Here is a 27,748-nt window from a genome sequence, read left to right as displayed (position 1 = left end):
ATATATACATACATATATAATTTAGAAGTGAAAAACCGGTAAAGCTGCTCAGTAGACCGTATGTGTGAAGTTTAAATAATAAAGAAAATATTAGAAACGAGCAAATTCAGTTGATGGGAAAACGACAAAAGTTGCAGTTAAACGTTTAATAACAACATTTTTTAAAAGAATGTGCTTTTTTAAACGGGATAATGAAACTTCGTCTGTTTTAATGAAGGAGCTTTAACAAAAGATAATTCACAATCAACAAATTACTGTTGTCGATGCTTTCACCTTTAGTTTTTAAAAGTCTATGCAGAAAGATCGGGCACGTAACACGAGGTAACTTGCGAGCGCAGCGCGCGATGAGAGTGTGCCCACGAAGCAGGCAGATTTTTTGACCTAATTTTCTCTTGCCGCGATACCTCTGATCACCAACCTGTTCAGCAAGACTTGTTTAAAAATAAATTAAATCTAATTCATGGAAAATTATTCACTCGCCGCAACTTATGTGTTTCAAAATTAAGTCAAAAACGGTCACGTGGGCAACAGATATTAACAAAATATGACCAATTATATTACTACCGAAAACATCTAATTCTAACGGCTGACAGAGAAGTGGCTAATGCATTGCTTGCAAGGTGCAATACGTCCGCAGGGCAATAATGGCCTGCAACGAAAGATGTACCAACCTCTGTCAGATAAAACTTGTAACAGTTAACAAACGAATCTCCACTGGCATTCAGACAAAAACTGCGATACTTACTTTCCACTCCTCTTACATTGTTTTTAAATTGAAACTTCACCTAGCTCAATTTCCAAATAACTCACAGGAGGCAGGTGTAACGCTCGATAATCACGTTTCTGGGCACTAGCTACTTGAAAAGCTACCCAGCCAAAGTCCCATTTAAAAAAAGGAGGCAGATGAGGAGTTTCATCTCTGAGGGACGTAGCGTATCACAAATAGATAAGGTGGCGATAGATTTTACCAACATGGTAAGTAGTATGCGATAAACTCTTGTAAAATGGCCACCAGTAGCGAAGCGCACTGGTAGCACTGGTAGCACTGGAGTGGGAACCCACCTGGCTACCCAGAGCTGCCAGATCGTGGATGAAATTTACCCCCACCATACCTACCGTTTGGGAACCGCAAAACAGAAGATGCATGATTACCACTGTGATTTCGTGGGTAAGCCGAAAATGCACGATTCGACTTCGGTTTTCTGCTGTACGATGATTGCCGATCTGAAAGCTTCGGAAGACTTCGGTGGTCTTCTATTTATATCTCGATCCTCATTTGAAAGAAATTGGCGAATTTAATGTTTCGCATGATTCTTCATTTCATGCATGAGTCGATTTTGAGGTTATGTTTTTCAGGTGTATATAGTACGAGTGTTATTACTATTATATATATTATTAATGTTAATATTAAAATTATAAAATATAACATTAATTTTAATTAATAGTTGAGTAACTTTTAAGAGAAATAGTTAAACTTTCAAGCAAAAACACTTAGTTTTCTGTAGAAAAAAATTTAAATAATAGACAAAAACTACAAAAATTTGTTATATTTGTTTTAAACAAAATATTAAAATTTTTAAACAAAAAGTTAAATTTTTATCCAAAAGACTGAATTGTATATCAAAAAAGGCATTTTTAATAAACTACATGAACTTTGCACAAAAGAACTTTATTTTCCACCACGTCTCATTTTCTATACAAAAATTAATGTTTAATTATAGTTAAATTTTCGACAAAAAAGATTTTTGTTTGTAGTTAAAATAAATTGATTATTAAGCAAAAACAAAACAAAAATTCTACAAAATAGTTAAATTTTCAGAAAAGAAATTTTTTCAACTAAATTGTTAAATCATCAACCAAAAAAAACTAAGTTTTTAACAAAACAGTTCCACTTTCAACCAGAAAAATAGAAAAAAATAGTTAAAATTCTTTTAAATTCCTTTAAATGATTGAAATTAATTGAAAATTCCTTGACATATTTTAAAACAACCTAAAATATTTAAAATCCTTTAAAATCTCTTGAAATTTTGCAAAGCTCTTGAAAATTTCTTGCAATTTTGAAAATGCCCTAGAATATTTTGAATCCTTTAAAATCTCTTACTAAATTATTGAAATCAATTGAAAATTCCTTGGAATCTAGTAAAATATCCTAAGATGCATCAAATCCTTTAAAATCTCATATTAAATTACTGTAATCAATTGAAAATTCCTTGGAACCTTGGGAATGTTTGTAGATTAGAGTTTTGAAAATTGAATCAATAAAAATTCAAAGCTTTAAAAATTTAATTTTTAAAAATTCTCAACTATTCAATAAGAATATTTTCAACTCGATGGGGTTCAAGTCTTTAAATTTAGAATTGTAAACTTGGAAGTTTATTTACAAAAAATTAATAATCGTAAATGAATTAAATGAGTTCAAAATTTAAATGTATGTTTTTCAATTGGACAATCTCTAAATGAAATTATTTCGGGCTGAAATTTAGAAAATAAAAAAATTTTAAAACATTAAAAACTTAACTGTTTGTAGATTAGGTAAACTATTCAATTAAAGTTTTAATAGAAATTAATCTAGTTAAAGTTTAACTATTTGTGAAACGATTTTTGTATATAATTATATAATTATAAAATTATATATTTTTAAGGGCATTTTCAACTTTTTAAGGACTAATCTACAAACAGTTAAATTTTTAATGTTTTAAAATTTTTCTGTTTTCTAAATTTCAGTCTGAAATAATTTCATTTAGAGATTGTCCAAATGAAAAACACACATTTAAATTTTGAACGCATTCAATTTATTTATGATTATTCAGTTGTTATAAATAAACTTCCAAGTTTACAGTTCTATATTTGAAGACTAATTCAAAGCAATTTCAAATAATTTTAACCATTTTTTTTAACTTTTCTGGTTGAAAGTGGAACTGCTTTGTTGAAAATTTAGTTTGTTTTTGGTTAATGATTAGTTGAAAATTATCAAAGCTTTGAATTTTTATTGATTCCATTCTCAAAACTCTAATCTACAAACATTTCAATATTGAACGTTTTGAAACTTTTCTCTTTTTTAAATTTCAATCTGAACCTTTACAAAATTTCAAGAGATCTCAAAAGATTTTTAAGTATTCTAAATATTTGAGGATGTTTTATAAGATGTTAAAGAATGTTCAATTAATTTCAAAAATTTAAGGCAATTTCAAATAATTAACAAATTTTTAGAAAGCTTATTTTTTTAAATTCTAAAGTAATTTAGAATTCCTAAAAAAAATCCTAGGCATTTCAAAAGATTTTGAAGGATTTGAAAAATTTTAAAGATTCCAAGGACTTTTAATTGATTACAGTAATTTAATATGATATTTTGAAGAATTTGAAATATTTTAGGAAATTTTCAAAATTTCAAGGAATTTTCAAGAGATTTAAACAATTTCAAGAGATTTCAACAGATTTTACGGATATTAAATATTTGAGGATCTTTTAAAAGATGTCAAGGAATTTTCATCCTATTTTTCTAATTTTAAGGAATTTCAAAGAATTTGAAAGAAGTAGTTTAAAAATCTTTAAAACAAGGTGAAGGTATCTGAAAATATTTTGAAGGTATTGAAATATTTGAGAGTATTTTAAAAATTTCCAAGGAATTTTCAATTGATTACGGTGATTTTATCTGAGATTTTGAAAGATTTAATATATTCTAGGATATTTTAATACATTGAAAGGAATTTTAAATATAGGGTGAGTGATCCAGTGGCTGAACAGTCACCAGTGAATGAACACTAATGCGAAAAATATATAAATATAACCTTTGAACGTTAATGTATTTATGAATTTCTATATATTTAAAATCTTGAATCAATTTTGAAGAGTTTAATATACAATTAATTGCAGTAAATTCTTGTAAATAATTTTAAAAATTTCTTGAATGTGAAGCATCATCGATTATGGTGAGTGATGGTGAGAAAGTCATCGACCACTATAACGCACGTGTCTAAGCAACTCCTTGTTTACACTGCTTTTACAAAAAAATTCTTTGCCTTTTCTGCATCAAAGTTGTGCTGTTATAGTTGTGAGATGTTATTATTCAATTTCCCACAGGGTTTTTTCACAAAAAGTACGTTTTTTTATTAATAAATGAGTGTTCAACTACTGGACCTTTAAATTGCCCGTGTTCTAGTGAACGAACGCTGTGTCCATTTATTGGAGCAAAACTGTCACCCCGCATGTCCAGTGAATGAACAGCAGGTTACGGAGACCTGCCTGTTGTTTCTTTACATATAAATAAGTTTTTTTCAATAATTGTGACTATAAATATAAACTATAAATAGTTTTAGTTTAAATGTATATTTTTTTGGTTAGAACATCAAAAAAGTACGCACGAACTAAATTAAAGGTAAGGCAACTTTGAGGTTAGAAATTTAATGCTTTTTTGCATTTAGAAAACGCTTTTTAACTATAAAAACATTAATTCGTGCTAGGCACTACTGCGTACTAGACAATATATATTTATAAATGTTTACAGAATTTCCATTTTTACAACACTGTGATTTATAATTGTATTTGCTAATTTAACCTAAAGCAACATAGTAAGGTGATGTATTGCAAATGTAATGTGTACTAAAAATCGCAGTTTTCTATTTTAGTCACTAGATAAGAGTTATCTATTTTTAAACGAAAAGTTGTATTTTTTGTAAGGTTAAAAGAACTGAAAGAAATGTTTTAAAAATAAATATTGCAATAAAAAATTAGGAAAAGTTAACCTAGTTCTGTGTTCAACTTTTGTATTCCCTCCTTTTTTTATATCTAAATGTTTTGTGGTTTTTATTGAAATAATATATTTAATAAATTTCGCAACGCTTTCTAATATTTCACATTATTTAATTGCTCATTTTGTAATGTACCCATGTAATTTTATATCTTAATTCTAATTTGTAGTGATTATAGTGTTCATTCACTGGTGTTTTCGTTAATTTGGCACTATTTAATTATTTTTTTATAAAGCTTTTTGTTAAAAACAAAATTTGTGTATCGGATTATGAAATTTGTACTCTTAAAAATCTATTTTCAAAAGTTTTGCAAGAATAATCAATTATTATAACGTGAAATGGACTAGTAGTAATCAGTGATTTCCTTAAGTGTTCATTCACTGGGTCACTCACCCTATTTCAATAATGTAGTATAAGATTGTAAAAGATTTGAAATATTTTAGAGTATTTTTTAATTTTCAAGGAATTTTCAAGAGATTTTAAAATATTTCAAAGGATTTTAAATATTTGAGGATGTTTAAGAAGATTTCACTAAATTTTTTATTCATTTTTATAAATTAAAGGAATTTCAAAGAATTTTAATAATTATAGCAGGGTTGTTTTAAAAAAACTCCAAATTACCTTAATAATCTTTAAAAGATGTCAAAATTTTTCAAAAGATTTTGAAGGTTTCGAAATATTTGAGAGTATTTTGAAAGGTTCTGAAGAATTTCCAATTGATTACAGTAATTTAATATGAGATTTTAAAGGATTTGATATATATCAGGATATTTTACTAGATTCCAAGGGATTTTCAATTAATTTCAATAATTTAGCATGAGATTTTAATGGATTTAAAATATTCTAGGGTATTTTTAAAATTGCAAGCAATTTTCAAGTGCTTCGCAAAATTTCAATAGATTTTAAAGGATTTTCAATATTATAGTTTTAAAAATTTTCAAGTAATTTTCAATTAATTTCTTTAATTTAAAGCAATTTTAAAGAATTTTAACTATTTTTTTCACTTTTTCTGGTTAAAAGTGGAACTGCTTTGTTAAAATTTTTTTTTTTTTGGTTGATGATTTATCAATTCAGTTGAAAAAATTTATTTTCTGGAAATTAACTAATTTGTTGAATTTTTGTTTTTTTGTTGTATAAAAATTAATTTCTTTTAACTACAATTTTCGACAAAAAAGATTAATTAATCTTTTTTTTCGAAAATTTAACTATAACTAAACATTCATTTTTGTATAGAAAATTAGACTTGGTGGAAAATAAATTTCTTTTGTGCAACGTGCATGTATTTTATTAAAAATGCATTTTTTTCATATACAATTCAGCATTTTGGATAAAAATTTAACTTTTTGTTTTAAAATTTATATACTTTGTTTAAAACAAATTTAACAATTTTTAAAAAATTTTTGTCTTTTATTCAGATTTTTTTTGCAAAAAACTAAATGTTTTTTGTTAAAAGTTTAACTATTTCTATTAAAAGTTAGTCAACTATTAATTAAAATTAATATTATATTTTATAATTATAATATTAACATTAATAATATATACACCTGAAAAACATAACCTAAAAATCGACGCATGCATGAAATGAAGAATCATGCGAAACATTCAGTTCGCCAATTGCTTCCATTTCTTTCAAATGGGGATCCAGATATAAATAGAAGACCGGCGAAGTCTTCCGAAGCTTTCAGATCGGCAATCGTCGTACAGTAAAAAACCGAAGTCGAATCGTGCATTTTCGGCTTACACACGAACTCACAGTGGTAATCATGCATCTTCTGTTTTGCGGCTCCCAAATGGTAGGTATGGTGGGGGTAAATTTCATCCACGATCTGGCAGCTCTGTGGCTACCAGAGGTGTGAGCTGTTAAATCGCCGCTCCCGACAAGAAAGCTTGTTCTTTCTTCCGAGTTCCGATGCGACGAAAGAACACCAGCTTTAAGGGAAGGACTGCGGTTCCCCCTTACAAGCAACTCCATTAGATTTTCCAAATAAATATATGCGCGTTACCTATCTAGATTATTTAATGCGAAATTAGATAGAAAGTACGTGCAGTCCGTGGGAATGTCTCTAGCTAAAGACGAAAGTGAATATCCGCTAGAATCACTATAGATGAGAGCCTAACGATCTACACGCGATCTACTCGCGTTCGTCATTAGCGAGAACACTCGTGACGTGGCAAGTAACTTTCTAAGTATTTCCTGCTCGATTCCGAGAAGTTAGTCATGAATTCGCAGTAGGAAATACAGTCTTTCGAAAAAGTGGGTGGATGGAGAGAGGGGTTCTCATTTCTGTTGCTGTGATAATAAAGATATATAGGAGAACCTCAGAATATGCGTTTTGAATTTTTTAATACTTAGCATTAAATTCCTGAAAAACGTAAGGAAAACGATTTTTCATTTTTTGTTTAAAGAAATTGCTGTGTTAATAAATATGGTGAAAAAAATTGGAAATTTAACATTATTATTTTTCGTTGAAGTGCAAACAACGAAACCATACTCTAAATCGTCGAAAATGCATGCATAAACATATCGTCAAAATATACATTTTTCGAACACAAAGTTTGTTTTCCAATTACACGATACTATGATGGACAAATGTATATCACAGTAATATTAATTGCACTTTTTAATTATTAACTGTGATTGTTTCTAACAAATAACATAAACGAATTATCTAAATATGGATTTTTGATACAATTTTTTTCTTTGCAATACAGTGCTGTTAAACTCTGAGGAATGCAAACTTGTTATAAATAGTAACTTTTACTTGTTTACTCTACTTACTATTCACAAATTATATAAAAAAATTTTCCAAATATATATTTTTTATTCGAAATATTTTTCTCAGTCATACAGTACTGGTAAAGTTCAAGGATACTAAATTGTTATAAATGTTAGCTTTTAATTGTTTACTGTAATTGCTATGCCCTAAATACATTAATAAAAACACTATATTAACCATTTCTGTGACAAAAAACTGATTTTTTGATAGACTCTGACTGTGGATTTCTGAAGGATGTTGCCAATTATTAGGAATCAATAAAAATTTTTTGTGCATATTCATTTTAATTGTTATAAGTGATAATAAACATGTTTTATTTTTTCAACTGATTAAAAAACGATTTAACGAGTGTGAAGTTTGCTGCCCATGCCCGAGTAAGCGAAGCGACCAAAATGAAACATGAATCGTAAAAGAAAACACTCTCAAAGGCCAAACACTGTGAAGTTTGCTGCTCGAGCAAAGCGAAATGTGGAAAAACAAAAAAGCATCGTGAAACAAAAAAACTCTGTAAAGCTAGTATGTATGCGTATTCCTTAGGTTTGTTTTTCTGGTGCAGTGTAGAACATGTCTTCAAAAAACGAAGAACTGTGCAAGCTACTTATTGAGAATAAGGACGTGAATCCGTAAATCTTATTATCCGATTTTGTCAAAAGTAAGTGCAATTTAAGTACAAAAGACCTTGAATCCTCAAACTTAAAATTAACTCGATGGTTTATACCGAATTTCAAAAGAAGATGGAAGTCAGCTTTGTACATGAATGAACAATTTTCGAAGAAAAACAAATTTTGGTTAAATTCTGATTTTGAAATTCCACATACATCTATTGATGGTCTGAAGTATGCTTAAAAGAGTGTACAAAAATCGAGGATTGCTCATTGGAACGAAGAAAAGCAGAGTAGACAAAGTTCGGGATTAATCTTGATTTTTGAACGAAGTTGAATACAATATCTCAGAGGTTTCATGATGCTCCAAACGAATTGCAGTTGAGAACATTTGAAAGAGATCAAATTCAAATGTCACACGCTCAAATCATGATCAACAGGGTCAGTCGCAGTCACAATGTTCTGGTAATCACCCTAAATCACTTACGAGGGATGAAGCTCAAGCACAAATGCTGGATTCCGAGTTCTCCAGATCTCAGTATTAAACAATACGCAGAACTGCTAGAACCCACAACGCGGATGTTTACGCTACATAAAACGAGATTTTAGTTGCCAAAAAAACTGCTACCCAAAGAAGAACGAAATTACGGTAGATGGAAAAAGCCCCTATCTAAATCTACAGGTTCTGTTGGATCATACTGTAGACAGAGTATTTCAAATTCCAGGTATAATTCCAGAGGATTTTAAATCTAAAAATTCAGTTAGTTTGGATTTATTTTGTAAATGGGGCTTCGACGGAACTTCTGGTCTCTCCACTTATAAGCAAAAGTTCGCTGACGGAAAAAACTCTGATGCGAGACTTTTTTGCTTTCCTTGGTTCCTCTCCGCTTACAGGATACTTGTGAACAATCAACAATATATTGGGAAAATGAAAAGCATTCTTTACCAAAAACTGTCAGACTAATAGGATTTGAAATCTCAAAAGAAACTCTAAAAAAAACCTTTGCTGTATTTGAAAATATTAATAAACAGATAAAGAATCTTGTTTCAACTGTAGCTGAAGTCAGTCGACGAATTTTTGTGATCAATCATAAATTTGTCTGTAAAATGATCGATGGAAAAGTGGGCGCAGTGATTACCAACACATCATCTTCTGCTGTTTCTTGCGTCTGCAAAGCAAGTCCGAAAGAGATAAATGATTTTAAGAAGATAAAATCCAAATCAGTGATGTTAGTGTTTTTGAATTAGGATTGTCAACCCTACACGCATGGATTCGATTCTTAGAGTACATTTTGCACATTCGCGTATAGATTGTCTTTTAAAGAATGGGCAGCAAAGAGGATAAATAAGGCACTGCTCCAAGCAAGAAAAGACAAAATTCAAAAAGAGTTAAGAGCGGAGTTGGGGATAATTGTAGATCTTCCAAAACAAGAATCTGGTACATCCAATGACATCAGGACATTCTTTCAAAACTTCGAAAAGGTCAGCGAAATCACGAGTGTTAATAAAGATCTCATCGAAAATTTGTACATAATACTTCCGGCATTAGAGGTCTGTTAAGTTAGCACGACCACTTTATCATAGTGAGTTTTTAAACATTGCATAATTTAGTGCTAATTTAGAGCTAATTTTGTACCGCATTGCAAAATGGTGTGCTTTTTTATTTAAAAAAAACCTGTGGGCGTGCTGGCTTAACGTTAAGCTGGCACGAACACACATGAAATAATGCAAAATCCTCATTTTTCAATATTTCATAATTTAATGCTAATTTTGTGATAATTTTGTACCATTTTTTAAAACGTTCTGCTTTTTAATTGTGTGGAAAAAAACTGTTTTCCTTTGGCCGAACGTTAAGCTTTCACGGCCACACATGAAATAATGGAAAATTCTCATTGTTTAATATTGCAGAATTTAGCGCTAAAATTGTGCTAGTTTTGTACCTTATTTAAAAATTTTGTGCTTTTTAATTTGATAGTAGAAACTACTGGTTTCCTTTGGCCGAACGTTAAGCTAGCACGGCCACACATGAAGTAATGGAAAACTCTCAGTTTTTAATATTGCGTAATTTAGTGCTAATTTTGTACCATATTTAAAAAAATTTTAGCTTTTTAATTTTTTGAAAAAAACTACTAGTTTCCTTTGGCCGATTGTTAAGGTGGCACGACAACACATGAAATAATGCCAAATTCCCTTTCTTTTATATTGCATAATTTAGTGCTAATTGTGTGCAAATTTTGTGCCATGTTTAAAAATTTTGTGCTTTTTAATTTTTTGAAAAAAATACTGGTTTCCTTCGTCCGAACGTTAAGCTGGCATGAACACCGTAAAACACATGAAATACTGCAAACATTGCAGTGTTCAATATCACATAACTTGGTGCTCAAATATTACTATTAAATTACATCAACAAGAATGTTCAAAAACCAACCTCTGTCACCGAAAAAATATCCTCAGGAAAAAAGTATGCACTTGATATTTTCCGGTTTCACTAAAGTTGAGGTAAAATTCTCGAAAATAATCCCTCAGTTAGAACCCTCGCACCGAAATTCCACATTTAGCGTAGATTTTTTCACCCCGTCGAATCTATCTGAAATAAGGTAGGTTCTACACATGAAATTTCAAAATATTTTGAGAACGAAACACTTTATTATTTGGCAAAATTATGCGTTTCTTTTCAGTTTCTGGTATAAGCGGAGAGTGTAAAAAAGTTATGGGATAAATTGAAACGGTGTGGTTTTCCAAAGTATCTTTTTTATTATTTTTCCAACAAATTCTGCAAATATGAAGAATGCATCTTTTTAGTTTTTTGTGGGTAAACCAATTCTGAGGCTAGTTTATAATTGTAAAAGGTCAAATTCGACAAAGTCCACAAACAAATAAATAGCGAAATTACAAAAATTAGAGACCTGATTTAAAATGGATTCGATCACTAAATTAAACCCCGCAGATCGGAAATAATGCTTCGACAAACAAAACTTTATTGTATATCGATTTAATTTTATTCAAGTTATTGTATATGACTCAAACCATTTTTTAAATAAAATAGATCCTTGAAAATAATATAAAAAGCATCATACGGTAAATATTATTTTTTTGTTTGCGGAAGTTTTTCAAATTAAAATGTTGAGGGAAAAGTAGTTAAAATTTGCTATGGTATTCAAAAGGTAAATATTGCGGATTGTAAGGGAGTGTAGATTTGTAAAACATACATTGTTTATATGCGCGTGAATAAATAATGGCTCGTCGTACGCGAAAATATCACGAGAGTGAAAAGTGTTTATTTTGTGCCACAAACTAATAAAATGATTAAGAGACAATCGGTTTTCTTAATTGAGCAATTTTGTAATAACAATAAGTATAAACAATGAGGGGCAGGGTTCGGAAATTCTACCCAATACAATCACATTGTTTACGGCAAAATTAACTATATAAAAAAGGCAAATGCCAATAGCTGGAAAATTGTGGCTGTTAGGGGAGCATATATCTAATTACTTATAAAAAAATACATTCTTTATAAGGATGTGATGAAAACATGGTTCGTCTTACGAGAAATTATCACGAGAGTGGAAAGTTTTATTTTGTGCCATAAATAAAATTGAAAATTTTTTTATTGGTTTCATTAATGGGGCGTTTTTAATTATAGGAATAGTTTCGTCTATTAATTTTTTTCATATCTTGTGTCATTTGTACATAACGATAATTTGCTTATTTTTAATGTTGTTTTTTACGACTGAAAACAAAAACTGCGCATCCTATCAAAATTGATAACTGACAAATTTGTAGATCTTTTCAGGGAATTCAATTTTAGTTGATTCATTTTCTTTCATATCTTGTATAGTTTGACCGCGAAATGAAATTTTTTATTTTTCATCATTTTTTGTATGATCACAATCTAAATTTTCAACTTTTCGACAAAATTAAAAAAGTTGCCATAATAATCTTATGGGGCTTTCAGAAATCAACGTTGTTCTTCTTGTGACTTTTTTCAAATTTAGCTTTTTTTTGCTTAAAATGTTGATATTAGTTTGCTTTTTGGATTTCGAAAATGCTAAAACTCTGATCATTTTCTTTTTATCGAAAAAAGTCCTAAGGATAAATTGTTCGAGTTTCCGAGTACTATAAATATCCGTACATAGTACTATAAATTCCGTACATGCAAGCAGATAGACACGTTCGTAAAAATCGTTTTCTCTGGCTCAAGGGGTATTAAAACGAAGAGATAAAAAAAGAAGGTATCAAAACCTTCTCATTAGGATAAGCACGTAAAAAACTAAGAATCATCGAAAAACTAAAATACCTTTAGATTCGTCTAATAAATATCTAGGTGTGCATTTTTTGTCTTTTGTATAAGCAATTTGTTAGAACATTACACCATTTTTTTATACATCAGTAATTATTATAGACAAACTAAGCTTCGGTGCATAATTTTTAACTTATGACATTTTTTAGTATCTTGCATATTTTTACCAAAAATGCAATTTTTTATTTTTAATTAGTTGTTTTGGTGGTAAAAACAGAACCATTGTTCAAAAAATGGGAATTTTTTACTTAAAAAATTTTAAATAGATTCTTATGACAATCCTGTTGCGCTTTAAAAAAGGAACGTGTTTCTTTTCCTGACTTTTTTTCGTATCGTGCGTTGTTTGGCTTAAAATGTTGATTTTCGTCTTTGTTCGGATTTTGAAAATTCTATATAACTCTTGCAATTTTCTTTCAGTTGAAAACCGCTATAGGGATAATTTTATCGAGTTTTCGAGTACTATAAATAGCTGTACATAAAATTTTTTAATCTTGAAAATAATGGTTCAAAAATTTTCAAAATGTTTTAACTCTCTAAATTTGTATCCTAAATAGCTGGCTAATGAACTCGACCTTCAGTTGCTGATATCTAATGAGTATGCGGTAGGCCAATTTAAGAGAATGATTTTTTAAAAAGCTATCGTACCCACAGACAGACAGAGATACAGACACATTCGTAAAAACATGTTTTTCGGGTTCAGAAGGTCTCAAAACCTGAGACATTTGACACAAACGGCGAGGGTGGGGGTCAATTTTTACACAAATAGAATACCTTTTTCGGTAAGAAAGTAAAAATTAAGAATTGTATTGTATAACATTAAAGTAGCTGCAATTGATACCTAAATAATTGAACGATTTCTTTCATTTAGAATGTTTACAATTTTAGTATACTGAATTTTTATGTTGGATGCTACGAGTAAATTTTCAATTTTTCCTTTTAATAAGCTTTAAATTTGCAGCGAAAATTGCATAGCTTAAATTTCAAAAAGCAATATTAGACATATAAATTTCCTTATTATATGTACTTATGATATTGTTAAAAATCAATGCGTTTATTACAAAAAGGGTTTCCTGATATTCATCGACTTGCGCCACTGTTCATATGTAAAAAAAACTGTGGAGTTCGCAAACCGGGAGAAATCGTGAATTTTTATCGGAAGGACCAAGAGAAACCTCTGAAAAAGTTTTGTCTCCACAATTTTAATTTCAAACGTCTTTAATCTTCAATTGTTTAACCTTAAAAACAAAAATGTTTAATTCTATAAATTACGACTGTTCCATTATAGAGCCTAAAATTAAAAATTTTCAAAATTTTAATTGAATAAGATGGTATCGTTAAATTTAATTACAGAAAAATCAATTTAATTAATTAAATTACTTTTTAACGAAAATTATACACACAATTAGTTTAATTTATGATATTCCGTAGATTAGTATTTTACTTTAAATTAAAGTAATGGAGCATACCTATCTTATTATACATTATAAGACTTGTCGGGACTTAATGTTATAAGAAAAATAATTTTAATACAAAATTAATTGGAATGGGAGATTAACGGTATAATATAGTCTCCAAAAATTGTATAATGTCTAATATCCCGTTCTAAATTCAATTTAAGAATGTCTATACGGTAGTATATAAAATAAACTTCTTTACATTTTTGATTATAATTACTTGTTCTCAAATTACTTGGCCAACTTTTACTTCACGAAAAATCATAAAAAATTCATCCTGAAATATTTCTTTTGATATTAAATTGAAGCGACATTTTTAATGCCTAATTTAAATGGCAAATTTAATGTCCGGGTCTTTCAAATTAGCATAATTCGATCAATATCCAACATCTAGAATGACAATAAACTTGAAAAAGCAGAAAAACTGAATACATTCTTTACCAGTTTTTTAAATTAAAATTGATCTTACATGTCTTTAAAGATACAAGGCTTTCAATTGTATAGTTATACTCTCGATCGGAAATTTAAAAGGTGGAACGCAAACCGTCAAATGTTTAATTTTATTGCCGGGAATGCCCGCCATTTATTATTATATTAGCAGTATTGACAATGTGCAGTTTAAATATCTCAGGTATATGGCTCTTAGTTGTTTTATATTGATTACAAAAGTTTCAATCCATATCTAGAGAAGTACAGCAAATGTACGCTAAACAACAAGCGCCCTAATTGTTTAACAAATGGTTCAAAAAACTGGAAAAAACATCTATATATTTTGAAGACAAGTGCAATGGTGGTATTGGTTTTGATCTGACGATGAATTTGGTTATAAAAATTGCAGAAATAAAAAAATTTATGTTTCATATCGATATCTACAAGCACACGTCAAATGTACGTTATTGAATTAATATGCTAATCGTTTATCAAATAGTTTTTAAAAAATACATCTAGATATTCACAAGACGAATGCAATGTTTTGTTCCAATCTGAACCTTAGTTTGATCATAAAAATTGCAGAAGTATAAAAAAAATTATATACTTGTTTTAAAATTAGATTATCTTATCAACAAAATTAAAAATTGTATTATTACAATAAATTACAAATAATCATTTTTCTACATTTCCGTTGAAATACTTACATTTTATAACTATTCTATTTGTTGTCATAAATTTATCTTTTTTGATATAATGTTCTTGGTTGAACATTCCGCTGTTTGGTTGAAAATTAAGCTAAATTGTTGAAAAGGCATCTATTTTAATGAAGAATTCTCTTCTTTTGTCAGAAAATTCATCTTTTGCGTAGAAAATGCATTTCTTTCGTTAAAGATTTATTATTTTTGGTTAAAGATTAATTCTTTTTTATTCAAAATTTATATCTTTGAGTAAGTTTTGCGTTTCAAAAATAATTATTTCAATTGAAATTATACTATGATAATATTTAAAAAGTGTAATTTATTGCCTATTGCAAAATTGCAACTTCTGATTGATATATGACAATAAAGTTACTTTTGACGATTTCAAATAAAAATTCTAATTCTGCTGAATATGTCTAAATTTGGTTAAATAATACATTTTTACATTATTAAACCTTAAGTCAAGCTTAACGTTAAGCCAGCACGACCACAGTTTTTTTCAACAAATAAAAAAGCACAACATTTTTTTATGCGGTACAAAATTAGCACAAAATTAGCACTAAATTATTCAATGTTCAAACACTCAATATGATAAAGTGGTCATCATAACGTAAAAGACCTAGGCCTCAGCATCTGGTGAAGAACTGGAACCTTCGAAATTCGAGGAACTCGCTTTCGCAACTGCTGACATTTCCCTCAGCAAGTACCCATGGTTTTACATGCCAGCCTCAATACATATGATTTTGATTCAGAGAACAAAAATAATAAAAGCTTCCACACTACCCATCGGAAAACTCTCAGAGGAAGCTTTGGAAGCAAGAAATAAGGCTGTCAAATCTTGCAAAGAGTACCGGATTCGAAAATGCTCGAGAACATCTACAAATTTGGATCTCGCCCATTATTTGTGGGCCACTTCTAATCCACTCATAATACACCTCGGAAAAAATCATCTGAAGAAGAAGACCGCTAAAAAATTGCGTCCCAGAGCTGAATCTCTATTTAAAAAGTGAAATATGTCTTTGCTTTTGGTGTGAGAAGAATAAAATAACTAAACAATTAGAACGTAACATTTATAACAATTTATTATCCCTGAATCTTCACCAGTACTGTATGATTGAGAAAAAAATTTCGAATAAAAAACATATATTTGGATAAGTTGTTTACATAATTTGTTAATAGCAATTACAGTAAACAATCAAAAGGTAACATTCATAACAATTTTGTATCCAATAGAGTTTAACAGCACTGTATTACAAGGAAAAAAATTCGAATCAAAAATTTATATTTAGAGAAATTGTTTATGCAATTTGATAATAACAATTACAGTAAAGAATGAAATGTAACATTTGTAACAATTTGTTATTCCTCAGACTTTAACAGTATTGTATGATTATGAAAAAAAATCGACAAAAAGATTCAAATTTGGACCATTTGTTTATATTATTTCTCAATAACAATTACAGTTAATAACACAGCCACACAACAAAAGTGTACGGATCTGGTAACAAGACACACGTATTTCTATGGATTTTGGGGCGCTGAATTCAAATTCGGTATCAAAAATCACCCATCACGTCATGGTTGAGCCATAACCTCAAAAAATGACGAAAAATCATGCACTGAGGTAAATAAATTTCAAAATAATGCAAGAGATGCAAATTTTCACTTCAAAAACATGTCGACAACTGTGAAGGATTAACACTTACCTGATATCAACTTATTTAACATAACTTTGCCCAACAGAACCTGACCTCGCCTAACCTGAATTAACAGAAATTTATTGAACTACACTTGAAGCTCTGGAAGCATATTTTCCCAGTAGCAAATGTGTGCTACATCGAATGGATCAACTCGAGCCTAACCTAGCCTAACCTAACCTAACCTCACGAAACACAATTAAACTGATTGTGTTGCCCCGTTGTGTTTGCGGTACCGTTTCATTTAGCTTCGGCTTAACCTACATAGAGGTTTAACCTATCCTAACCTAACAAAACCTGACCTAACCTAACCGATTACGCTAGCAACCCTGCTCCGGCGTACTTTCATATTTTGACATTAATAGCAGTAAATGTCTGGAGTTTCGTAAACGCTTGTTGCTAGCATTATTCGCCTGTGTCTGCAACCAGGGCACCTCCACGTGGTGACGGTGGGCAACGGATCCACATTGGCTGAGTCCCTGGGTAAACGGCGTTCATGCCGTCATGGCAGACACAGGTAAAAAGTGTATTACGATACAGGGAAAAACTCCAGTATCGGCGTCTAGTCAGTGAGGGAAAGGGGGCTCTCCGACGTCGTCATCATGCAACCGTAGCTCTTCATCAATGGATCACTTGGTTGGTGTAGAGTCTCATGCTACAAGGAAAAAAACCGCGAGCATTTCTCAATCGCATGTCTGCAAGAATAGATCAGATTCATTCTGTTACATTTGCAGTAAATATAAAGTGAGCAGTTTGCGCAAATCAATCGACGAGGAAGTGAAAAGTCTTTACGAAAAGTGTTTTGACCGTAAATTACTGCAGCAAGAAACAAAATGGGTTCCTCACGTCATTTGCAATTCCTGCAGACTTATGTTGTATCGTTTAAAAAATTCAAACAACGAAAAGTACCGCAAGTACTCTACACCAACCGGATGGAAAAAACCAGTTATTGCGAAGGACTGCTACTTTTGCATGAATTCCGTCAAAGGGTTCAACGCCAAAAATAAACATAAAATTTCGTACATTAACGTGTGCACAGTCACAAGAGCAATTGAAATAAATAGAAATACACGCAAGACTGATTTAAGCGCTTTAGAAGATGACAGAATGGAAGTTGAAAGTCAACGTCATGGAGACGTTAGTGAAACCAGTGATCGAACAGAAAATAGTTCTGATGATTCCGATGAAAGTGATGAAAAAGATCACGAATATGGCGTGCATAAAATGAAATTGAAGGTTCCAATATTAGTGTCGCATCTAGAACTGAATGATTTTATTAGAGATCTTGGATTACCGAAAGACGGCGCTGAATTTGCCGCTTCATTTCTAAAAAGAAGAAATCTTCTAGAGCCAAAGACAAAAGTTTCATTCTATCGGGACAGGGACAAAGAATTCAGAAAGTTCTTCGTTAAAGACGAAGAGTCGTCTTTAGTGTACTGCACTGACGTTAACGGATTAATGAACCACTTGAAAAAAAATGTGTACAGAGACGAAGAATGGCGACTTTTCACTGATTCGTCAAAACGCAGCATTAAGGCTGATTTACTGCATAACTCGAATACTTACACTCCTCTCCCTATAGCTCACTCAACGGTCCTCAAAGAAGAATATAACCGTATTTGAATTCAACGCCCCAAGATCGATAGGAATACGTGTGTCTTGTTACCAGATCTGCACACTTTTTTGTGTGGCTGTGTAATTAAAAGGTGTAATTTATATTACTGTGATATCCATTTGTCCATAATAGTATCGTGTGATTGTAAAACAAATGTTTTGTTCGAAAAATGTACATTTTGACGATATTTTTACGTATTATGCTTATAACAGTCATAAACATTCATTTTTACTACTTTTTTATTATATAGCTCTCTGTGTTAATTTCTTGTGATTTCAATAACAAAAAAATTTTGCGCTGATAACAAAAGGACAAACCAAATATTTGTTTATAAAATTTGGTTTCAAAAAATGTTTTGTTTATCACACAAATTATTAAAATTCGCTGAATATTTATGTATGCATTTTCGACGATTTAAAGTATAGTTTCGTTGGTTGCACTTTAATGAAAAAAAACAATTTGGAATTTCCTATTTTTCCCGCCATATTTATTAACACAACAATTTGTTTAAACAAAAAATAAAAAATCGCTTCCCTAACGTTCGTCGGAAATTTAATGCTGAGTATTTAAAAAAAATCTGAAATCGGGTAAAAAGTATGACCTCTGGATTACTTAAAAAATTCAAAAGTATCTGAAGAGTAGAAAATGTTAAAAAAATATTTTGAATCGTAATTCGTTTAAGAATTAATTCAAATATTATATAATATTACAATAGCTAATTTAAATATATACATATAACCTAACAGCCAAAAAATCAAACTTCATGGAAGCTAGTGTTAATCCCCCCGAATTTCTCTTTTCAAATTATTGATGAATAATTGCTTCTCTTAACACAACTTAGCCTGTGATGGAATCAATACGACGATTCTGCAAAAGTTTTGTGCGCCCTGAGGACACGGAGCGACCCATGGACGACCGCCTTCTGCATTTTCCCCGCAGGTGTTTACGCCCATTGTTGACACGCGGGGATGCTTTTCAGGCTATTAACCAATGGGTGTGTATGTATTGACTATTTCTACTACAATACTACATACACAATTTCATCCACATTTATTATTCTTTATGCAGTTGTCAATTAAATGCAGAAGTTACCCTTCGGAATTACATGAAAAAGATCTTACCAAGATAGTTGGGACCATTGAACTCAATGGTCTTTTTCCCGGCTTTATAAAATTAACGGGTGATGGTGGTATTCCATTGGCATTTATTATATCTGGAGCACTGAAGTCGTCCATTTCATCATTGAATATTATTCCAGTTGATTCTGACCGAAATGATGCACCAAATCTGTGAACAGAAGTTTTAAACTTTTAAAGTAACCCAGTATATAATGCGTAAAATTAGATACAAAGTTTTAGGTCCATTTGATTAAAATATCGAGAATTTTAATAAGTTTCTGGGCATATAATAATCTTAAACTTACACTTGATTAATAGTGGAAGTAACAGAAACCGCTGAACCGTCAGGAGCCAGAACGCATATATGGCATGTTCCAGAATCGTCAGGGTTCACTGTTACAGCACCATAGTATTTTGGGTCATTGCTTGTCCAATTATCTTTTATGCGGTTTCTTATCCTGTCTGCATAAATCTCGGATGTCAAAGTTTCAACTAAGTCATCTGCAATTTTATTATTAGTGATTTAGGAAACAATGGAACTTTTATAATATTATATTATCCTAATATATGTTGTCAATGTACAAAACGTTGCTGAACTTACTGACTTCTAGTTCAAAGTCTGGATCACCTAACTCTGTTCGTTTGGCATAGGCCCATTTGAATGTTTCCACAAGCCGCTGATACATAATTTTCTCTTCTTTAACAGAAAAGAAGCCCTTAAGTACGTTCATCATAAATGCTAAAAGTGTGCCTGATGAAGGTGGAGGAGCCGCGAACATTGTCATATTCTCAATTTTTACCTTAATGGGTTCCTGCCACTCCACTCTGTAATAAAAAAAGAACAGTGAAATGAAATTTTATTCTTTTATTAAAATAATAAGATATTATGGACAGCATGTACTGTTTCTATATCCATAATAAAAACATACTTGTAGTTACGGAAATCAATTTCATCAATGATACCCTTGAACGCTTTAATTTCTCTGACTAAATCTCTTGCAATGGATCCATTGTAAAATTCTTGAACGCCAATGCCATTTGAAGCTGAAAGTTTTTCAAGTGTCTCCGCTAGTCGTGGCCTTCTTATTCTATCTCCAACCTGCGGATTTAATTTAAACTTTAACCATGTTCACCATTTAAGTTCCTTCTGTAGACGTCTGAGTTTGACAAATTCGTATTAGCACCTTGTAAAGATTTTTAGTGGCTGGATTGATAAGAATTTCTGCTAAAGTAGGCTCCTCCTTTATAACAGCCTCTTTAGACATCATATAACTTTCCAAATATTCGTTGATGATAGATCCCTTTTTACATAAGTCTATTGCTGGCTGAAAAAGTTCTTTCCAGTCTAATTTTCCAAAACGTTGATGCGCTTCCCAGTAACCTAAGAGTTCACCTGGGATTGCTACAGATAAACCACCTGAAAGTGAATTATGATTGTTCGATTGAACATATTATTTTCATAAAACCTCAGAAAATCAATTCGAGAAACAATTAGGATATTCACCTCGTTCAGATAAGGTTGCATTCCCTTTGAACATTTCAGGATAAGCGTGACGTGATGCAGTTTCTCTTGCATCTAAGTAATGTGCAGTCTTTGTAGTGGCGTTCCAAATCATCATAAAAAATCCACCACCGAGTCCCATGCTTTGAAAAAAAATAATTTTTATATTATTAAATTGTAGTTTGAATGCTAAATTTAGTATCAGTAGCGCCTGTGGAAATAATCCTTGGATGACTTATACCTATGCAAAGAAGCAACACCTTCACACAGAAGTGATGCTATCGCAGAATCAACTGCTGATCCATTTTTGGCTAATATATCGGCCCCAATTTGTGCACATTCTTCACCCATGGCTGCCACTGCAGCCTGAAAAAAATTTCACTAGATAAAAAAGATGAATGCTCAGAATGTAAATATATTTAAGATACTTTGCAAGATTGTATACTACTTTTATTTTTGAAATACATCCGTATCCAGATTTATTATTTTATAATGTGGACACGGCCAGGATTTATGTTTGTGGGGGCCCTGGGGCCGGTTAAAATGTGTGGGCCCTTTAGCGGTGACAAACAAGTTTTGTTATTAAATGAGTTTCTGTGCATTAAAATTTTTTTTATTATAAGATTATAATGTGTTTCAATTACAAACGTCATAGCGAATTCGATTTTTATTTGAAATGCTTAGAAATTTATCGTGCGAAAACTACTCATCTGGAACTGATAATAAAATTGTCTACTTTTCCTACCTACAGTTTCGATTATCAAAAGCTGAAATAATATCCTTAAAATTAAGTTCATGAAATAATTCTCTCTTCGAACTCAAAAATACTAAATAAACCAGAAGATTGTCATTTATACTTGTAGGGATTCGATTTTTGATCAGTTTTGTTTTTGAAAATGACTTTTCGCTGGAAAAATTAGTTACCGTCATTGATAGATATAAGCGAAGGAGAATTTTCGTATTGAAGAACGTAGAATCAATACCATTAATCATGATGAGGCGATACAAAACTATTTCCATTGGTTCATGCTCTATTTTTTCATGCAAACTTGCGAATCTTTTCAGTTGTATAAGTTCGCTTTCCAAAGTAGCTTTCAAATCCCGGGGTACGTCTCCACAGACATGTTTAAAGTTTCGCTCTATTTATTCATATTTCAGACTGAAAAAATCAGCCATAATATCAAATCGTACAGCAGCAAACTGGTATGATCAAATTTGTTCTTCAAGCATAGTAATCAAGCTATCAATCACTGGAGAAAAAGCTTCTATACGAAATTTGTCTCTTGCTGAACGTGATGTGGTCGCTGACTTGGAGCCGATGCATTGCAAACGTACATTCGCTAATCTGACACTACGAGAATCGTACTCGCAAGTCCTGGAGAAAATTTTCACTGCTTCTTCGTAGAACTGAAAAGCATTTCTTTTGGATTCCACATAATATTGTAAATATTTCAATTAATCAAATGCAATCCTCAATGTTATCGTGGTACTTTGTAAATGTTTGCTACTCGAATCAAAGCCTTCCAAAATCTCATGCCAGAATACAATGCATATAGCTGTTTCAAGACGAAGCATTTTCTCCAAAAGACCACAAGCTTGATTTCTTGCGACATCTTTGTGTTCAACGTCATCTTCAATCGAGATGCATGCTTCTGTAATGGGAAAATACCCAATTTTCACAGCCTTTAAAGCGTCGAACAGTGAGAAAAAAGCACCTTTCTCGGACAAAAATCCACTAATAGTGCAATCCTTAACGGATTTTTATGGGTTTTTGAGAAATGACCGTAAGGTTCCCAGGTATACCGAGCAACTGCGGATATTTTATTTCGACTCAACAGAAATTTGTTATTTTACAACAAAAATACAACTTTTTGTTGCTAAACTTTTCCGTGATACAACTTCTACTAAGACGTTCATATTAATTACAAAATTTCATAAATTAATATAATAACTAACTAAAAACAATCTTCAGTGGGTAACCAAAAAAATTGTTATCAATGTTATAAACACATTAATTAACAAAAGTCATTTTTTCATGATTCACAATGATTAGCTATTCTTAACCCATAGCTTTTGCATAAAGTATCACAGATAATTATGTGCACTTACAATAAGTTAAGAATAGCTGATGATTGCAAATTATTTAAATAATTTTTTTAAACATATGCACATTTTGACCATTTTTTGATGAAAAAGCTTGATTTTTTTGTGAAATCAACTTAAAATATCTGGACAAAAAGTCCTTGCTCTTATATTTTTTATAGTGAACAAAAACTGTTAATTATTTAACCATTTTTTATCAAAAAATGCACATTTTGACCATTTTTTCATGAATAGGTTTGATTTTTTTCGGAATCAATGTGAAATGTCTTGCGAAAGACTTTTTGCTGCCATATCTTTAACAGTGACAGAAACTTGTAACTATTTAAACAAGTTTTATGAGCAAATGCAAATTTTGACGATTTTTTTATGAATAAGCTTGACTTTTTTGCGGAATCAATTCGAAATGTCTTGCAAAAGAATCTTTGCTGTTATATTCTTTATAGTGGCCTAATATGTACCACAGGGAGGTTGCTTAATCGGACTTTAAAAAGGGGCATTTTTAGGTAGGCATTCGTGCTTCAGTAAGTAAGAATGAAGCTCACTCCTTGGAGAATGTCATACTCTCAACCATTTCTGGCTCATGTGGTCCTGAAAAAGGCCGTTTTTTGTATAGGCATTCGTGCTTCAGTGAGTAAAACTCGAATCAAATGTACTTTTTTACATTTTAATTGTGCAACTTCAAGTCGGTCCTCGCTTTGTATTTGCTTCATTTGTTTTATTTTGTTTCAAGGAAGACGTTCATAAGTAGACTGCGTGTTTCTACGGAGATATTGAGGGATACAATCGAAGTATTTTTTCACATCAGACACAGAATAAAAAATCAGAAATTATGTGACATCATTTGAAATAGTGATCCGCAATTAAAATATTACAAAGTCTATTTGTTTTGAATAATATTAAGGCTAGTTGGATCCGAAAAGACGAAGAAAAGACGTGTTCAAGAACTTACTTGAAATTATAGCAAGCAAGAATTATCCAAATCACTTTCATTGATCAAAAATGAGTCCGATAGCAAATCTGGGACGCAGCAGTTTCGTAAGGAAGATGATGAAAAGAGCGAATTGCTGAGAATCTTGGCCATGTAAGTGGATTTAGGTCTGTCGAAGAGGAAATACAAAAAGCTAAGAACGTACAATCAAGAAATAAGTGGCAATGATTCATATCCTTGGTATTTGAAGATCTCAGAAGAGAAAAAACCATGATATTCAGGAAACGGTAAGCATATAGAAACTAAGAAACATCGAATTCATGAGCAAGTGTCCATTTCATAAGTTTATTGTTTCATACAATTAAGCGAATCTTGTTGCAAATGGAAAAAGATGATCTCGTTAATCTTTTTGGTGAAAAACTAGTATTCTTTGGGAAGTGAGGTATGGTACGGTGCTTCTGCGCATCAGATGATACGACAAAAGTGTTCGAGAAAGAGTTATGATATGAATGCGAACGATAAATCTGATAACAGTGATTCTGATAGTGAAGAAAACATGAGCGATGACAAGAATTTTTTCAGAGATCAATCTTTATTCTTGATTTCCTTCATCCCTATTCAATTAAAATCAGATGACGATATTGTTTGGATAAGCAAAACACCATCATCTGAAATTTCTCTAGGAAAATTAAATATTATTTCCTTAAAGTAACTGATTCTGTTGTGAAGGAAGAGTACAGCTTTCACATAAAGCTGCTGCAGAAGTTCATACTTATTTCATTGTTGTCAGTGGAATGAGTGTTGATATTATCTTAGACTTGAAGTGTACGACGATTTGTGGAAAGGTCTGTAATATTCTTACTGAATAGAAAGCATCTTCTCGTTGCAATATTTGTGGAGTTGGATCAAAACATGCTAACAACTTAGCATATGTAGCTAAAATTGCATGCAATGAGGCACACTATAAATTTGATCTCTCAACATTGCATGTCTGGATTCATGTTCTGGTATATTTGTTACATATGTCCTACAATATGTATTTCAAAAAGTGATCCGCAAGAAAAAAGAAAGAAAAGGAAATTTAAAAATCAAGAAAGGAACGTATTCAGATACAATTAAGATCCAAACTAGGTTTAGCAGTTGATGTGGTGAAGCAGAGTTATGGAGTAAATAATACCGAAAATGTTGTGCGTTGATTTTTGGGAAAAGCTAAATCTGTTTCTAAAATAAGCTGTTTGGATCAAGATCTGATCACCAGATTCCACGATACATTACAAGTTATTACGTATGGAAAAATAGTTATTTGGGCGAAATTTAAAACTTACTATTTTAAAACCGCTGAGCTTTGTATAAACCATAATCCTTGGTATAAAATGCCACCATCAGTACATAAGCTGCTCATTGACGAAAATGATATAATTTAAGCTTTTGAGCTAACGATTGGTTGGTATTCAGAAGAGTCGCAAGAGGGAAACAATAAGATCTTTTGAAAAGTTAGAGCGAATAACAGCAGAATGTCTGCCAGACAATTGTCGAATCTAGATGTTCTTCAACATCTTCTGCTCCATTTGGACCACTCGATAATCACGTATAGAAAAGTAGAATCTAGGAAGCTGAAATCTCTATCAAAAATAGCTGAGAGTATGACAATCTCGAAGGAGTGAGCTCGATTCTTACTTACTGAAGCACGAATGCCTACCTAAAAATATCCCTTTTTGAAGCTTCGTGATATGCAAAGTCCGATTGAGCAACCTCCCCGTGGTGCGTATCAGGTCACATTAAAAAATATAACAGCAAGGATTCTTTTGCAGGACGATTCGCATTGATTCCGAAAAAAATATAACCTATTCATGAAACAATGATCAAAATGTGCATTTCTTTATCGAAATTGTTTAAATAATTATCAGTTTCTTTCACTGCTAAAAATATCATTGCAAAGAGTCTTTTGCAAGACGTTTCGAATTAGTTCCGCAAAGAAATCAAGCCTATTGATAAAAAAATCTTTGAAATGTGCATTTTTTAATAAAATGAAAAAAAATAATCAGCACTTTTTGGTCACTATAAAAAGTATAACAGCAAGGATTCTTTGGCAAGACATTTCAAGTTGATTCCGCCAAAAATTTATCCTTTCCATGAAAAAATGGTCAAAATGTGAATTTGTTCATAAAAATTGTTTGAGCAATTAACATTTTTTAGTCAGTATAAAAATATGATAGCAAGGAGTTTTTGGTAAAGCATTTTAAGTTGATTCCGCAAAAAATCAAGCCTTTTCATCAAAAACGTGTTAAAATGTCCATTTGTTTATAAAAATTGTTTAATAATTGGCATCATTAGCTATTCTTAACTTATTGTAAGCACACATCATTATCTGTGAAACTTTATACAAAAGCTATGGGTTAAAATTAGCTAATCATTGCGCATGACGAAAAAAAGAGCTTTGTTAATTTTTTTATATCATTATTAACCATTTTTTTAAATTTAACACACTGAAAATTATTTTAAGTTAGTTATTCAATTTATTTATGACCTGTTTTAATGAATTTAATAGTCATAAAAGAAATGGTATCACGAAAAAGTTTAGAAACAAAAAGTTGTAATTTTGTTGTTAAATAAAAAATTTCTGTTCAACCGAATTAAATCATACGTAGTTGTTCGTTATACCTGGAAGCCTTGCGGTAATTTGTGTAAAAGAAACATCAAAATCCGTTAGGAATTACACTGTCATTCGATTTTTGTCCACAAAAGTGTCTTTCTCCCCACTGTGCTGTGTCGTCACAATATGACCTAATTGATATTAGCACGTTATCGACAGTTTAAAGTTACGTATTGTATAATTTAAACTTATGATAATAAAATATGAACTCATAAATATTTTATTCTATTATAATAGTCCCTAATAGTCACTACTATGAATTTGACCCTGAATGTGGGATAAGATCTAAGGACTACCAGAAAAGATAAATTTTTAACAAAATTCCAGAATTCTGAACCAAAAAGTTGTATTTTCAACTAATAAAGAATTTTTTAACAAAGAATGAATTTACTACCAAAAAATATGAATTTTTAATAAAATTCCGAAATTTTCAACCAAAAAGTTAAATTTTGAACTAAAAACATAAAATTTTAAACAAAAAGATTTATTATTAAAAAAATTTAATTTATCTGCTATATCATCAGAGATTGTACCTTACCGACAGTATATCAACCCTTCAAACCATGAAGGCAGAAAATCTACACAATATCGATCAAGTTAAGAATCTTCAATAACAGAAAATGCTTAACGTCTTAATAAGACTAGATCGAAAATAATATTTTTAAATTAAAATTATTTCTTGAAAAAAAGATCCTACTCCATCTTCACTCCATTGGGAAACGAACCACAAAACTTCTGATTTCCGGTCAGGTGCTTTTCGAATTAAGCTATTAGAGGGATCAGAATAAGTGAAGATGGAGTAGGATCTTTTTTTCAAGAAATAATTTTAATATAAAAAGATTAAGTTCCCACCAAAAACATTCATCATCTGAAAACTTACTAAAGGCGTCACCATGTAGGTCACCATTTAGGCACGGATGCAAAGAATATTTGTATATAATAAATTGAATTGTTGTAACAGGCTTAAGATTGTTACTGCCCAACATGTCAAAGGCATTTTTGGTTAGAGTTGGATTTTTATTCGATTACACAGGCCAACAATTCTCAGAACCAGAGACCAGACCTACTATACCCGAAGGTTTTTGCTGCGCTGAATCCGAATCTGACCTCAGAAAAATTCCA

General features: G+C 31.0%; 1 protein-coding gene across 5 annotated transcripts in view; it reads right to left on the bottom strand.

Moving 5' to 3' along the window:
- The window catches only part of LOC117173178 (glutathione hydrolase 1 proenzyme-like), a 138,535-nt gene that overhangs the window by 51,296 nt on the left and 59,491 nt on the right, over nucleotides 1–27,748 (bottom strand). For all 5 annotated transcript variants that reach the window (XM_033361597.1, XM_033361596.1, XM_033361600.1 and 2 more), the window contains 7 exons: nucleotides 21,184–21,308; nucleotides 20,946–21,085; nucleotides 20,626–20,858; nucleotides 20,371–20,540; nucleotides 20,043–20,266; nucleotides 19,747–19,942; nucleotides 19,445–19,610 (listed from right to left, as the gene is read on the bottom strand). In XM_033361597.1, coding sequence (XP_033217488.1) covers nucleotides 19,445–19,610; nucleotides 19,747–19,942; nucleotides 20,043–20,266; nucleotides 20,371–20,540; nucleotides 20,626–20,858; nucleotides 20,946–21,085; nucleotides 21,184–21,308 — 1,254 coding nt within the window. The remainder of the gene's footprint in view (nucleotides 1–19,444; nucleotides 19,611–19,746; nucleotides 19,943–20,042; nucleotides 20,267–20,370; nucleotides 20,541–20,625; nucleotides 20,859–20,945; nucleotides 21,086–21,183; nucleotides 21,309–27,748) is intronic.

The sequence above is a fragment of the Belonocnema kinseyi genome, chromosome 5 (assembly GCF_010883055.1).
Source record: "Belonocnema kinseyi isolate 2016_QV_RU_SX_M_011 chromosome 5, B_treatae_v1, whole genome shotgun sequence".
NCBI lineage: Eukaryota > Metazoa > Arthropoda > Insecta > Hymenoptera > Cynipidae > Belonocnema > Belonocnema kinseyi.
Note: the sequence above shows the minus strand (reverse complement) of the source record. Positions and strands in the feature narration are given on the sequence as shown.